At 39.3% G+C, this 14,903-nt stretch overlaps 1 protein-coding gene across 2 annotated transcripts in view; it reads left to right on the top strand.

Annotated features, from left to right (window-relative positions):
- Positions 1–11,741, top strand: part of sh3pxd2b (SH3 and PX domains 2B) — a 58,039-nt gene extending 46,298 nt beyond the window's left edge. For both annotated transcript variants that reach the window (XM_088320502.1, XM_088320501.1), the window contains 5 exons: positions 2,708–2,825; positions 4,268–4,446; positions 5,923–5,969; positions 6,045–6,170; positions 9,283–11,741. In XM_088320502.1, the coding sequence (XP_088176628.1) occupies positions 2,708–2,825; positions 4,268–4,446; positions 5,923–5,969; positions 6,045–6,170; positions 9,283–10,737 (1,925 nt within the window). In that variant the 3' untranslated portion in view covers positions 10,738–11,741. The remainder of the gene's footprint in view (positions 1–2,707; positions 2,826–4,267; positions 4,447–5,922; positions 5,970–6,044; positions 6,171–9,282) is intronic.
- Positions 11,742–14,903: the final 3,162 nt, after the last annotated feature.

The following is a 14,903-nucleotide window of genomic DNA, read 5'->3' as shown; positions in this document are numbered from 1 at the left end:
GAAACACAATTGCTATGGTTCAATGCAGCTAAAATGAGGAGTAATATCTGTTAAAGATCTTAAAAAGTCATTGGGTGGTAAATGGATTTTCAACATAACCACTGGATACAATAATCTCACAATAATACACTGGACCCTCCACAGACTCCGCCTCTATGCCGCGACTGACACTAGCAGGGAGGAGGGAAATAGCGGTGCTAGGAATCAAACAGACTGAACCATTTCAAGACAGTGGGATATTTCTGACCCTGGGTTGGTCACATTTTTATTTTCTTTAGTTTTTTATCCAGCGTTTTCCATCATATTAAAGCCAATCCTCTCCTTTATTAAAGGAATATTTTTTTTTAAAACACGATAATTTCGTGGGGGATTTTAGGTTGAATTTGGTGGAGGTCTTTGAGCACCCAAAAACACCATTACGCCCATGGTTTGAATTAATTTATTTGGGGATTGTTTCGCAAATATAGAACATACATATTGGTTACTTTGGCTCTGTGAGGTACCCGGAAAACGTCTTGATTGTTACACTATATTTATTCATAATAATAATAATAAAATATAGCCTATGTTGTTTTTAGCACGCTAATATAGTGTTGTTAGCGAGCACCCGTCAAATAAAGCGGCAACTTACCGTATTTTCCGCACTATAAGGCGCACCTAAAAGTCTTAATTTTTTTCAAAAGCTGACCATGCGCCTTATAATACAGTGCGCCTTATATATGGCTCAATATTAAATCGCAAGGTCTCGCAACTTACGCAACAGCCGCCGACTCGATTTTCCCCCGAACGTGGAGTAGTCCGCGGTGTATGCTGGGATTTATATACCGGCGTTTCATTGGCTAACCAATGTGTCAATCATCATTTGAATCGATCGCTATTGGCTAAAGTTATTCGGAGCCTCGGATAGGCTAGAGGGCCGAAACAAACCCTGCAATCGGCCGAAAAAGATGTGTCAATCATCCGTTAAATCGATCGCTATTGGCTGAAGCTATTCGGAGCCTCGGATTGGCTAGAGGGCCAAAACAAACCCTGCAATTGGCCGAAAAAGATGTGTCAATCATCCGTTAAATCGATCGCTATTGGCTGAAGTTATTCGAAACCTTGGATAGGCTAGAGGGCCAAAACAAACCCTGCAATTGGCCGAAAATGATGACTGAATAGCAAGCTTGCTAAAGTACGCCATAAAGAAACATGTTTCATTAGTCTGTATTTGTAAATATTTTACTCTCCTGGATTTACTACACTCACGGTTGTAAGAAGACCATGATTGCGTATCATTATTGAACGTGAGAACTTAGGTGAGCTATGCGGCTTTATATTTTCCCGGTATCTTGTTTTAGAACGATCTTGATGTTGCTGTGATGAGTTGAGTGAATTAAACTCAATTCCAAGTGTTTATTGTCATATGCACAATAAAGTTGCGAGGGAAAAATAAAATAAAAACTAAGGAATGGTTGGCATTTCTTGAATCTCAAGACTTCAACCTTCCGAATGATATTTGAAATGACGCATTTGAGTGACATCGTACGGACACCGCATCAGCACGTGTCTACGACACGTATTTGCTTCTTTGCAAGCTTTGGGAATGTTAAGGGGGTAATCAGTTTGACTGAATCATCTGACTGTTTTGTCGACGTTCCCATTGTAGCGCCTTATAATCCGGTGCGCCTTATCTATGGAAGATATAGGACCAAAAACTATTTTTTGGGGGTGCGCCCTATAACCCGGTGCGCGCTATAGTGCAGAAAATACGGTAGTTCTATTTTGGCATCTTCCAAATAAACGTCCTTTCTTATGTTAAAAGTGCAGATAATATCCAAACAGCAACGTCGTAAATTTCTAGTAGCGTAAATAATTTAATTTTAAACTAAATGCTGTATAAAAATAATAATAAAAAAGTTGTCAACGTGTGAAGAAGTTCGTGTGTCGATGATAGGAGTTAAAGAAACAAAATAGAAGTCCAACATTTTGATTGGTCGATTTGAACGTCATTCATTTGTCTTAGCCAATGGAATTAGAAGATAGTTTAGAAGGTGAAATCAAAATGGATGCACTAGGTTCCTTTTTAAAGTTTTAAATATTCACCTTTTTGGAAATTAAACAGAATAACTATTTATAAAGTAATTAAAGAAATGTAATTATTAGCTCCTGTGAAAATAAAAATGTCATTTGAAACCATTAAAACTACTAAAACACTCACAACTATTTCAAGTTTATTTACGTTTTTTTTCAGTGCCTGTTTGCATGTGTTATTTATATTAATTGCATGTTACAAATGTTTCCCTTTTCCACACCCCAGACGTCATCTACTAAATGAAATTGTTCTACATATAATTATTTATTTGTCGGTTCAGTTATTTTGTGTCAAGATAAACAAATACCCAAATAAGGAAAAATCAAGAAAATGGAACATTGACTTATATTCACTGCGTTCATATGCTGCTTTAAAGTACGTGGGAAATTGATTTTTTTCCGTTTGTGTGTTTGTTTTTTAACTGTTCAAGGCAAAATGGGAAAAAAACAAAAATGAGGACTGGGTCCTATTTTTTCCATCCAGTTTTGCAACTTAAACTTGAGTGAAGATTTCTGCACTCACATTCTGGTATCAAAATCTGAAAAGTCCCATTTTCTCACTTTCTTCAAAAGCAGCATAGAACGCAGAGGCCACCATCATGGAAATTATAACTTGTTTTTGTTCCTTTTTCAGAGGAAAAATATTCCGTGGTTTATCCTTATTCGGCCAGGGACCAAGACGAGATCGACCTGGAGAGAGGAATGATTGTGGAGGTCGTTCAGAAGAATTTGGAGGGCTGGTGGAAGATCAAGTAATGTTTAAATAAAATATTGAATATATAATTTTTCTATAGATACAGTAGACTGCCGGGATAAGACAATCCGATTTGAGGTGAGGAAATTGACGTTTAGCGGAGAATAGAAACCTATGGTAATTAGCTAGTGCCTTGTGAACCCTTGTTACCCCGGATAATTACAAATAAATGACACAACAGTATAAAGACCTTTGTCTAATATATGCGTATGGGATCAAATAGCATAAGTAGATATATGTTAAATGTAATAAAAAAAAAAGGAATTTGATTTACCTTTAGTGTGATCTGAATAGAGCTGGTAGAGTGGAATAGCGGGTGGACACAAAGGGGTGGATTTAAATTTAAACTGAAACCTCCCCTTGCGAGGATTGTCATGGCCTAAGAAGATTTATTTTCCATCTTTGTAATTATTGATAATTGCTTAAATGTTCATGATAATCAGGTTTTTTTCTTCTCCCTTTTGCATCAATGCAAGCCATGTATTGTATTACAGACTTCCAAAGGCACTCAAGATTTAGAATTAAATTAAGAAAGAGAAAGGCATTGTGGGAGGTAATTCAGCCAATAGCATTCCAGCATATTGAAGATGCTAACACTCAAACCAATAGCAGACCAGCATTTTATATGATGCCGACTAAACAAAGAGAGGCACATTGAATGCTTGAATGAAAGAAGTTTATTTGGGCACAACACAAAAAAAAACGATAAAATCAGCATCAACAACTAATTGACTAGAGGGAACAACCAAATATTTGCACAAAAACAAAAAACAGCTGAACAATACAATAATATTTTACATAAACATGTGGCCAGAGGGAGAAGGCTGAACCCAAGGCTTTTAAGTGCCCACTCCTGTTACATTTTTTTCTTTTTTCTTTTCCTTGTAGTGAAGAAACAAGAAATCAGAACTTTTCCCCTCAAAGGAAAATTATAAAACAATTACATTTTAAACTTATATTAGTGTTGCTAGTGACACGCATAGCACGTGATACCCAATGTAAATCATTTGGTGGAAACAGTTAATAAAATACTACATGTAGTTCCTGATTACTCTGCCAGGCGCTAGACCGCACAGGCACACAAATCGGATAATATCGCATGGCACAAATGTCAATATCTCCAGTGGTTTAAAAATAAAATCTTGATTTATTTATCTTTAGTATATTTATCCAAAATACAGTATTGGATTGTAAGTTGCATTTTCATACGAAAAAACACTGCTAAATAATGTGTTGTTGTTACTGTATAGTGGGGAAAATGACATAAAAAGTGGATAAAAAAATAATCTACTACCACATAGTACAGTGAGAACGTCAGAAGAGGAGGTTCCACATCTTAATTCAAGGGGATAAATTCTCTTATTTTACTAAGCCCACCCAAATAGTCTTAACCCCAGTTTCTCAGCACCTTAAACCCACAATGTATCGTTTGATACCAAGGTACCAAGGACGCGAGGGCTGGGCCCCGGCCTCCTACTTGAAGAAAGCTGATATACAAAGCCAGAAGCAGGTCACGCACGCCAGCGCCAACGACCTGGACGGATTCTCCAAGCAGAATCGGGAGAACCGAGACGGGAACCAGAAAGAGAACAGACTCTCCTTCTTCTCTGACAACAAAAGTAAGTGGACGTAAACCAGTGGTGGGGAACATGCGGGGCACGGGCCGGATCACGCCCGCCAACAGATATAATCAAGCCTGCAAGACAATGCTGAGAGAAGCGCAAGAGGAAAAAAAAAAGCATTATGTCAAACATTGACCTGCAGTTTTAAATGTCTACCTTATGTCGCCAACCCCCGGCACCACAAAAGCAACTGTGGCTGTTTTTGGTGACTACCATTATCAACCAGAGAACATTTGATGTTATTTTCTCTAAAAAAGAAGTAATGGAAATAACAAGCCGAAAACTACTTTTAAATCATAAAATCAATCGTTTAAGTTATTTGCACCAAAATGTGCGTTTGTATACTATTTTTGTCAGTTTCCAGTTTGCATGAGTTTCTATGAGTTGCATTAAAGGGACAGTGTGTAACATTTGACCACTCAATGTCACTGTGTTGTGTAGTGCAAGCAGAGATGAGGAAATTGCATATTATGGAGACTCTAAGTGACCAGACGGGACTATTTTTTTTCTCGCCAACCTTTTTGCAAAGAAACAAAAAAAAGAAGAGATTGTAAATGGTCTGCATTTACATAGCGCTTTTCAAGTCAATGAAGACCTCCCAAAGCGTTTTACAATGTGCTTCACACTTACCCATTCACACACACATTCACACACTAATAACGGCCATGCAGCCATGAAAGGCGCCTACCTGCTTATTGGGGGCATTAGGGATTCAGTGTCTTGCCCAAGGACACTTCGACATATAACACGGAGGAGCCGCGAATCGAACCTGCGATCTCTTGATCCCAAGACGAGCGCTCTACCTCCTGAGCTAAAAAAAACTATGAAAAAAAAGGCAAAAAAAAGCAAAACAAAGGGAAGAAAAAGACAACAAAAATTGAAAAAGGGGAAAGAAATAAAAAGGAAAAAATAAAAATGATAAGAAAGAAAAGAAGAAGAAATATAGAAGAAAACATGTCAGCTCTTAGTGAGTCTCACCTTATGTAATATACATACACATTTCTGTGGACCAATTCAAATTTAAAAAGTGCACTTTTATATGAAAGTTTATGTATTTTTGCCCATCATCCAAATTATTATTGTTGTTTTTTTAATGAATGTTTTTTCTAACCACTAGGAGGGGCTAAATAACACACACTGTCCATTTAACTAGAATGGAAATAATTTTAATTGTTTTTTTACCAAGTTTAAATCTTAGCGAAGGGAAACAAATACTGAGGCGGGGTGGGGGCAAACTTTTATTTTGGTTTTCTAGCCAAACTTTACACCTCTGAATCATAACTTAATCATGAGCCTCCAAAAAGACCCCCAGCCCTCCAGCCAATATGTACTTTTTATGCCATTCATTTACTAGTCCGGTTCCTGGAGTGTGCTTTTACCTTGTTGTGGCCCCTGAGATCAAATGAGTTTGACTCCCCTGACTTTGAGGATTTAGATTTATTAGGAATTAACACTTCTTGTTCTTAACTGCAGAATTCGGACTGAGACAAAGACCACCACCGCGCCGAGATCTGTCCATTGTAAGACATCAAAATGTTCGTAGGTACATCTGTAAAGGCAGTCTGTTCCTAAAACGTCATCAATTTTTTTTACAGCCGCGAGGTAGCAACCTCCCCAAGCCGCCGGGTCCTCCCCAGGTTGAGGAAGAGTTCTACACCATCGCCGACTTCCAGACCACCATCCCCGACGGGATTAGCTTCCAGGCGGGTGTGAAAGTGGAGGTAAGCTCGGCTGTGGAAACGATGAATAGATCCGGTAGAGAGCGCAAAGCCACGCCCACCATAATACGGTATCCATGTATCACACGAGGAGCAAATAGAGCGGGTGTAACAATCAAGAGTGACTCTTCAGCATTTATTCCTGACAGCAGTGTTTGAAATAACGTCTGCCCGGACGCCCGGGGTGTGCATCTTTTATGTCGGGCGTACAACTTACACAACGTCCCTGCCCAGGTGGCCGACATCTTTTTTTTATTTATTTATTTGTTTATATGTTTTTCAAATCAAACGTTGGCTTTATTCCGATTTCGAAATCTTCGTTCGGTTTGGAAATTTTGGAATTTCAGTTCGTTAGGCAATTTGCATACTCGGCAGCCAATCAGAAGCCTTCATCGAATAACCGGACTCTCCTGAGCATTATAAGGTCGTGCATTTGCATATCATTTTCCAAACACAGAGAACCCAAGAAAAATTGGTTAGAAATCAAGCCAAAACCTCAGCCCCATAAGAAATATTCAAAAGAAGCTAACAAAATTGATGACGCTACAAAACGTAAACGTACATTAAAAGCATCGTGGAAAGAGGAGTTGACGTGGCTTGTAGCAGACGAGGCAATGCGAACATTGTATGAATGAAGATGAGTAAATATAGGTACATACTGATGGCAGATGGAAAACAGCGATGTCATATGCATGCAATGAATGTTCTAAGTAAATTCATAATAAACATAGTTTTGAATAGTTGTTCTGTTATATATTCTGATTATCAATCCTTAATACTCTGCAACAATGTTTTTTTTGCAATTAGTCATCTTATTGCGTTTCAAGTTGTGAAAAATGGGGCATGCAACTTTATGGCTGGGCAGGCAACTTTTCAGAGTTTCAGACACTTCTGATAGCATAGCTGTATCATTTCTTCCTTATTATGCAAAATGTTCTTAAAATACAGCTAATAATAACCTTTTAAGGGTGGATGCAAAATGTTGGCGATCAACTAAACATAGATACAGATTTGTTAGAGATAATGTTATGTAGAGGCTATACAAATGAGTGACCCAGCACATCAAAATCCACAAAATGAGTGGTGCCATCTCCACCCATTCAGAGTAACCGGAGAGAAACATCACTATCCTCACCAACCCTATGCAACAGACCACAAACTGCACATCCTTTATATCCCATAATTTACAAGTTTTCCTTTATTACAAAACACTTGTATTCGTTTTTGTTATATGCTAACGAGCTATGCTAACAAGAGCGCAGTAATATACTCAAAGAAAGTGCAAGTAAAGTGGCCGCAGTCCCTTACAAACTTCTCTCACTGAAAACTAACTGTCCCAACAGCAGCGTAATAAAAAAAAACTCTTAGTGTAGTACAAATAACTGTTTTGTTTCCCATTGATTCAATGTACATTGAAATGGCGAATCCGCTAGCATGACATGAATTGTGTGTGATACAAAAAAGGGCAGACTGACGTCTGTCTCGCGACCTAATTAGCTGAAAACAGCGATAACTGTTGGTTTTATACCCAGAATACAGCGAGGAATTATCATTTTTTGCCTTCTCTTTACAGCATTAAGCCCAACATATGACGTCAATAACAAATTATTTAAGATACCAACCAGTCTGCTTACGGTCAACACCATATAAAATACTGGTATACTATTGGTGCGTCATGGCATTGTGAAAATACCAATCGTCCATTGCTGAACTACCTCCCACAGTGCCTTTCTGTCTCTTCATTCAGTTCAGAATCTCAACAAAAAAGAAATAAAAAAGAAAAGAGAAAAAAACAAAAAGCTGAAAAGATAAGGAAACAAAGAAAAAAAGAAAAGTTAAATGAATAAAGAAAAACAAGGAAATTAAAAAAAGAAAAAGAAAGAAAAGAAGAAATATGAAAAACAAAAACAAAAAAAACAAAGTATAAAAGAAATAAAAATGAAAAACAGAAAGAAGGAAAAATGAAAGACAAAACATACAAGAAAAATAGAAAAAAGAAAGAAAGAAAGACAAGAAAAAAGGGAAAGGGATTGAAATGTAAGAAGAGTAAAGGAACAAAAAGAAAGGAAAAACTAGAAAAAGAATCAGAATCACATTTATTATCATTGTATTGTTACAACGGGATTACAGTTGCACTACAGTTGGCAAAAAATAGAATACAAAGACTCATAAATATAGAAATATTAAGTTTTTATCTCTAATATAAAGTATTTATAATTGAAATAACAACTATACCCAACCAGAATGTTGCACTTAAAACTGTAATAAGTCAATGTGACAACTTAATCTGTTCCAGTTACACAAAATTATGAAAATGAGGTAAATAAAATAAACAGTACAGTGTCAAAAACTTTAACGATATAAAAATAAAATGAAGTACTCTACTTATTATGAATCTTTAAATAAAATATTTCTTCTGCACAATTGCATACTACTTAGAGAATACAACTCTTTAGAATATCAAGTCAAGAGCATCTTAAATTTTAAAAAAAAACTGTTCCTGACTTGGGTATTGCACCCTGCAAACAGGGTATTGCACTTAGAACAGGGACATTGCACTTTAAAACTGAGTTTCAAGACTGTTGATTAGTGTGTTGATAGCTTTGGGGAAAAACTTATTTCTCCAGCTTTTTGTTTGGGCCTTGTGGGATCTGAAAAAAATAAAGAATATACAGAGAAAAAAAACAAAAACAGGTTTTAGGTTTCTGGGGGTACCCGAAGCAGCAAAACTACTGACAATGATGTCAGCTCCCTCTAAATACACCTAAACTTTTGTCAAACATATGGCGCTAAATAATCAACCATGCCCTTTAAAATCAATTTGATTTGAATCTCCCATCTCCTCACCCATCTGCATCCACCCGCTAATTCCACTGTACCAACTAATTTCATGACACACCAAAAATAAATTAAATTATTTTTTATTTTACTTTAATATTCATTTATAATGTTATATAATTATTTACACATAGATTACCCATAAGTAGTAGTATTTTGTCATGTTAATACATTTATCCAGGGTGCCCGGGGTTTCAACGGCAATTTCAGAGAAAACAGATTCATGTCGTACCGAGGGGCCCTATTGTACAATTTACACCTCTTTTTTTAATCTTAGGTGATTGAGAAGAATGGCAGCGGCTGGTGGTACATCCAAATAGACGAGCAAGAAGGTTGGGCACCGGCTACCTTTATCGAAAAGTACAAAAAGACAAGTAATGCCGTTCGGCCCAATTTCCTGGCGCCTCTGCCCAATGAAATGGAGAAACTGAGACTAGAGGACAGCACTTCTTTGGGTACGGAGGACAACTGGTCCAAGCCTTTACCAGATGAGCCCAGTGCAGCACCAGAAACCTGCACCCGGGTCAAGCTTAGAGACTGGAAGTCCGGCGGAGGAAAGTCTTCTGCCTTCGCTGGACCGCTACCTCCAGCTCCGGTAGCCCCGCCCGATGAAAAGCCAGCTCTTCCCCCGAGGAAAGAGTCCATTCATAAGAGCTTGGACCAGGAAGTGGCTGAGAAACCAACCAGACCGGAGCATTCTAAGCCTTTGCCCCCCAAACCGCCTGCCCCCGGGGTCATCATACCGATGGTTCCCCCGAAAACCGGACCCTTCAAACCCGATAAGAACCCCGAGCCCCCGAAAACCTCGCCCTTCAAAGCTGATAAGAACTCAGAACCCAAAAAAGAGGACAAGAGTAAGGCTCTTTACCTTCGCAACGAGATGGGTCTGGAATGCGGGCACAAAGTGTCCGCCAAAGAAGTCAAGAAGTTCAATCTGAAACCGGTACCCAAACCCAAGACCGAAGTCACAGAGGAGAAACCGGAACCAGCTCCTGGGGCGGTTTTCGTGAAGCCCAAGCCGGTGATCCGACCTAAACCTGCCCCGGCAGCCAAACCCGACATGCAGGCTGATGACAAAGTGGACATCACCAACTTGAGAAGTAAACTGAGGCCTTCTAAAACCGCTGATCCTGGTTCCGGTTCAGTGGAGCTTAACCATCAAAACCACATCCAGTCCGTCCTCCCTAGCGCACCACCTTTTCATGTCTCTTCTTTGAATAACGGCAAACGGGGGGAGGAACCCAAAATCCCGCCGAAACAGACAAACGGCATCAGTCAAGAGAGTAAACCAACTGTCCTCAAAGAGCCCCCCATGAGACCTCCGGCCCTAGCTCCAAGAAGACCGCCCCCTCCCAAGAAAACCGCTTCGCAAGACCCAGATTCCCCCAAAACTGCACCGCAGCTCAACAAACCTCCACCTCCTAAACCCAAAGGTTTTCCTCCGACATTCCCGAGCAAAGAAGAACCCAAAGGGACCAAAGTGGCAGCCAAGCCCCACCTCAAACCCGGTCCCCCCAGGGACAAGCTTCCCCCTTTACTGAAGGAGCCCAGCAAGGAAGAACTGTACCTGGCGGTGGCCGACTACGAAGGGGACGAACCCGGCTCCAGTTTCAAGGTGGGGGCCCTCTTTGAGGTTCTGGAGAAGAACAGCAGCGGCTGGTGGTTCTGCAAGAACATGGCGCAAGATGTGGAGGGCTGGATCCCTTCAAATTACTTGAGCAAGAAACCTTAAGGCACTAAAAAAAACGTCCCAAAGTGACTTTTAATCCAGGAATCATTCTTTTAATTTATCGGTACATGTTTCTTCTTATTCATTTATAACATTTTTAGGCAGTTGTTTACTTTAGTTCTATTTTTGTTTTGTTTTTCTCTGTTAGCATTAAAAGTAAGTGCTAGCATAGGATTACATTTCCATTAACTAGGGGAGTTTCACAATATGTAGTTAAAATTACTAACCCACTTTGAGGCTAGCCAATAGTACCAATCTGAAAAATATCAGTCGAAAAAAATAAATAAACCTTGTTACATTTCTTTAAACATATTAAATGAACTCCGCCTCACACATAAATAAAAATTAAGTAAATGGTTATATTTAATAAACAAATCTACTTTAATGCATATGAGTTAGCAAGGAAAAGCTAGCATAGCAATACATTCTCTGTTATAATTTCTTTAATTACTAACCAATTTGGGGGTTGCGAATCATACAAATCTCTATAATTATCAAATAAAATCAATAAACAAACTTTTTTAACATTTAAGAATTTGCTAGCGTTTGGCTAACTAGCATTTTGTGCATTTCTTTGTTTGGAATTACCCCCTCAAAGATTTTCCAAAATGTTACATTTATTAAACAAAGTAGCGATAGGAAATATATGTTTGTCTGTAGAAGGATGGGCACCACCAGGCTGTACTTGCCCAAGACACCACAGGACATGATGCCCCTACAGCCTTAGTTGTGAAGGGAGTCAACTAACTGCAATGCACATATGTTAACAAAAAATACATTTAAAAACATCAGTGTGGGCCTCCCTCCAATAGGTGGCACTATTGGCAGTTGAGTAAATATAATTTTAGCTTTTGGGGATTAAAAACTAGTGCGAGGCGGCGGCGCAGTGGTTAGCGCGTGTGCGGCACAGTTCTGAGGTCGTGAGATCAAAGCTCCTGTGTGGAGTTTGCATGTTCTCCCCGTGCTTGCGTGGGTTCCCTCCGGGCACTCCGGTTTCCTCCCAAATTCCAAAAGTTAAATGACCGGTCCAGATTGTCCCTAGATGTGAATGAGCGAGCGAGTTGTCTGTCCCTGTGTGCCCTGCGATTGGCTGGCAACCAGTTCAGGATGTCCCCTGCCCACTGCCCGAAGATAGCTGGGATGGGCTCCAGCACCCCCGCGACCCTACTGCGGATAAGCGATGCAGATAATGGATGGATGGATGGATGAACTAGTGCGTGGTTAAATAGCATTTGGTGCATTTCTTTGTTCTTAAATGGACCTTAAACATCTTGTAAAACATATAATTACAAACCCCCGTATACATTTTATATTTAATAAACAAAACTCCTACTGTAATTGGGAGGGAAACAATACATTTTTTATCAGCGTGCCAAAAACTAGTGTTTAGGAAATTAAATATTTGACCAATGTACAGTTCAAATTGAAAAAAAAAAGCTTGACTGGTCTCAAGCTAGGTCAATATATCGAAAACTGTTTTTATTGTAGAGACTATAATATCTGTTGTTTTTTCAATTAATATGGTATGATTTGACAAATGTTGAAACAAGGAGAGGAATGAGTTAAGTGAGGGAGGAACGAGTTAGTGACTTGTTTTGGAAGCGAGAAAGGAAAAGACAAGAAAGTGAGCGTCTTTGTTTTCTACACAAAGTCGGGAAAAGGAACTAAGTTGGTGTGAAGTTTCTCGCAGTACACAGAAAATAGATGCAACGAGTGGTTGATGATGTCATCATGAAGGTATTTTCATTTTTACTTTGAAACTTGAGTCAATAAACCTTTTTTTCCACGTTTTAATGTTTGGATCCATCTCCATGAACGTGAGTATAAATGTTTTATTTTTAATAGTTGTATTGAACATTTAAAAAAAAAAGAGAGAAAAAAAGACCAAACCTAAATTGACATATTTTGAGCATTTACTGAAACAGTCACTTGGAAACAGCGCCATCCTCTGATGAAACGGTCAAAAAGACTTAATGTTTATTTATTTTGGGATAAAATCTCCCGTTTAAAAAACGGCTAGGATCAGTATATTTACACTCAACTTTACCTATTCTTATAAAGTGACAGTATGTGTTTTATAGCGACATCTAGTGGTGTAAAATACTTCATATATTGAAATAAAACACTATTTAATCACATAATAAGCTAAAACACATGTATTATCAGATACTGTATAAAGTATTGTAGGAATGTTTGGCGGCCATCTTGCTACTATCCAGGAAGACCATTTCTTAAAGCTAGCTAGTCTTGGTGGTGCTTTTGGCATTTAACGGCCACTTACCGTAAATAGCTGAGCCCTTTGTGTAGTGGGCGTTGAGTCCTGGGATTCAGATATCTCCCACTTTTTACTACTGTTTTCTTCTTTAGCCAATCATGATGGCCTCCTGGCTGTAGGTCATGTCCACTTGCCTTCCAGAGCTGGTCATGCAAGCAAACGTCAGGTTTCTGGTGCTTTTTTTTTTGTCTTAAACTTGTTTCTCTGTTTCCCTCTCTAGTCACCCATGTTAGCCACTTGCCTGCAGGCTATAGCTCACAGTTAGCCACTATTGTTATACGCTGTTTTTGGTCTGTCTTTCAGTGTAACTTGCTTTCCACAACTGGTCATGCAAGCCAATATCAGGCATCTGCCGCTTGTCATATTTAAATTTTTTCTCCACAATTTCCTTCTCCAGCCACTCATGTTAGTCGCTTGGCAACTGACTATGGCTCACTATTGCTGTTGTTAGCTGCTCTTGCTTCCTCCTTCAGTGTCACTCGCCTAACACAACTGGCCATGCAAGTGAAGAGTCCCATAATCCAGGCATCATGATTTTGGTGCTCGTTATGTTTGACTTTTTTTCTTCGTTTTCTTCTCTAGCCACTCATCTTAGCCACTTGGCTGCAGGCAATGGCTTGACGCTATTGTTATTCTTGGATGCTCCTCCTACGCCCTTCAGCGTCACTTGCCTTTCACAGCTGGTCATGCAAGCGAACGTCAGGCATCTGGTGCTTTTCGTCTTAAACGTTTTTCTCCATAATTTCCTCTCTAGCCACTCATGTTAGCCACTTGGCTGCAGGCTATAGCTTACAGTCACTTTTGTTGTTAGCTGCTTTTGCTTTGTCCTTCAGTGTCACTTGCTTTCCACAACTAGTCATGCAAGGAAATATCATGCGTTTGGCAATTGTCATATTCAACTTATTTTCTTTCGCTTTCCTTCTCTAGCCATTCATGATAGCCGCTTGGCAACAGGCTATTGTTCAGAGACACTATTGTTATTTTTAGCTACTCATGCTTGGTCTTTCAGTGTCACTCGCCTACCACAACTGGTCATGCTAGTGAAGTCTCCGTTTCCTTCTCTAACCACCCGGCTGCAGGTTATGGCTGGCAGCTATTATCATGATTCAGGGTCTCGACACCTGAGAAATTCTGCTTTGCTCTAGCAATCTTTTACTAGCCTTTTTAGTAGCTTCTTACACAGTCTCTAACCAACCCCAGCTATTGGTTCCTATCAGCTGCCCCGGGTGTACCCAGCTCACGTGCAAGACATAATGGAAGTCGTTTTTCAAATCTAGAGAGTGGTATCCTTCGGTCTGTCAGTCTTCTTTGAATGTTTATGCTTCAGCTCCATTGTAAGCTTGAAACCTCTAGTGGTGAAATATAACACACTGTCACTTTAAAAATCATTGCCAGAATTGCAAAAAGCTCCATTCTAAGGTATAGTGACATCTTGTGGTGAATAGCAACATACCGTCCCTTTAAACAGCATTGGCAGGCTGGCATACAGCTCTATTCTAATAATAATTCTAGTGGTGAATAATTACACTGTCCCTTTTAACATTGCCAGCGTGGAGTAAAGCGCCGTTCTATGCTAGTGACTTCTGGTTGTGAAATATTACAAACTGTCACTTTAAAATTTAGTGTCAGGAATGCAAAAAGCTGCATTCTAAGCTAAGGTGACCTCTAGTGGTGGATTTTTTACACACTCTCCCTTTAAACATTATTGGCAGACTGGCATAGCGCTCTATTCTAAGCTAGTGACCTCTAGTGGTGAATAACTATACAATGTCACTTTGAGAATCAATGCCAGGAATGCAAAAAGCTCCATTGTAAGCTAAGGTGACCTATAGTGGTGGATTCTTTACACACTGTCCCTTTAAACATCATTGGCAGGCTGGCATAAAGCTCTATT

Source organism: Urocampus carinirostris, chromosome 17, assembly GCF_059441175.1.
Source record: "Urocampus carinirostris isolate Australia breed hairy pipefish chromosome 17, RoL_Ucar_1.0, whole genome shotgun sequence".
NCBI lineage: Eukaryota > Metazoa > Chordata > Actinopteri > Syngnathiformes > Syngnathidae > Urocampus > Urocampus carinirostris.
The sequence above is the reverse complement of the archived record's forward strand: the minus strand, read 5'-3'. Positions and strand labels throughout refer to the sequence as shown.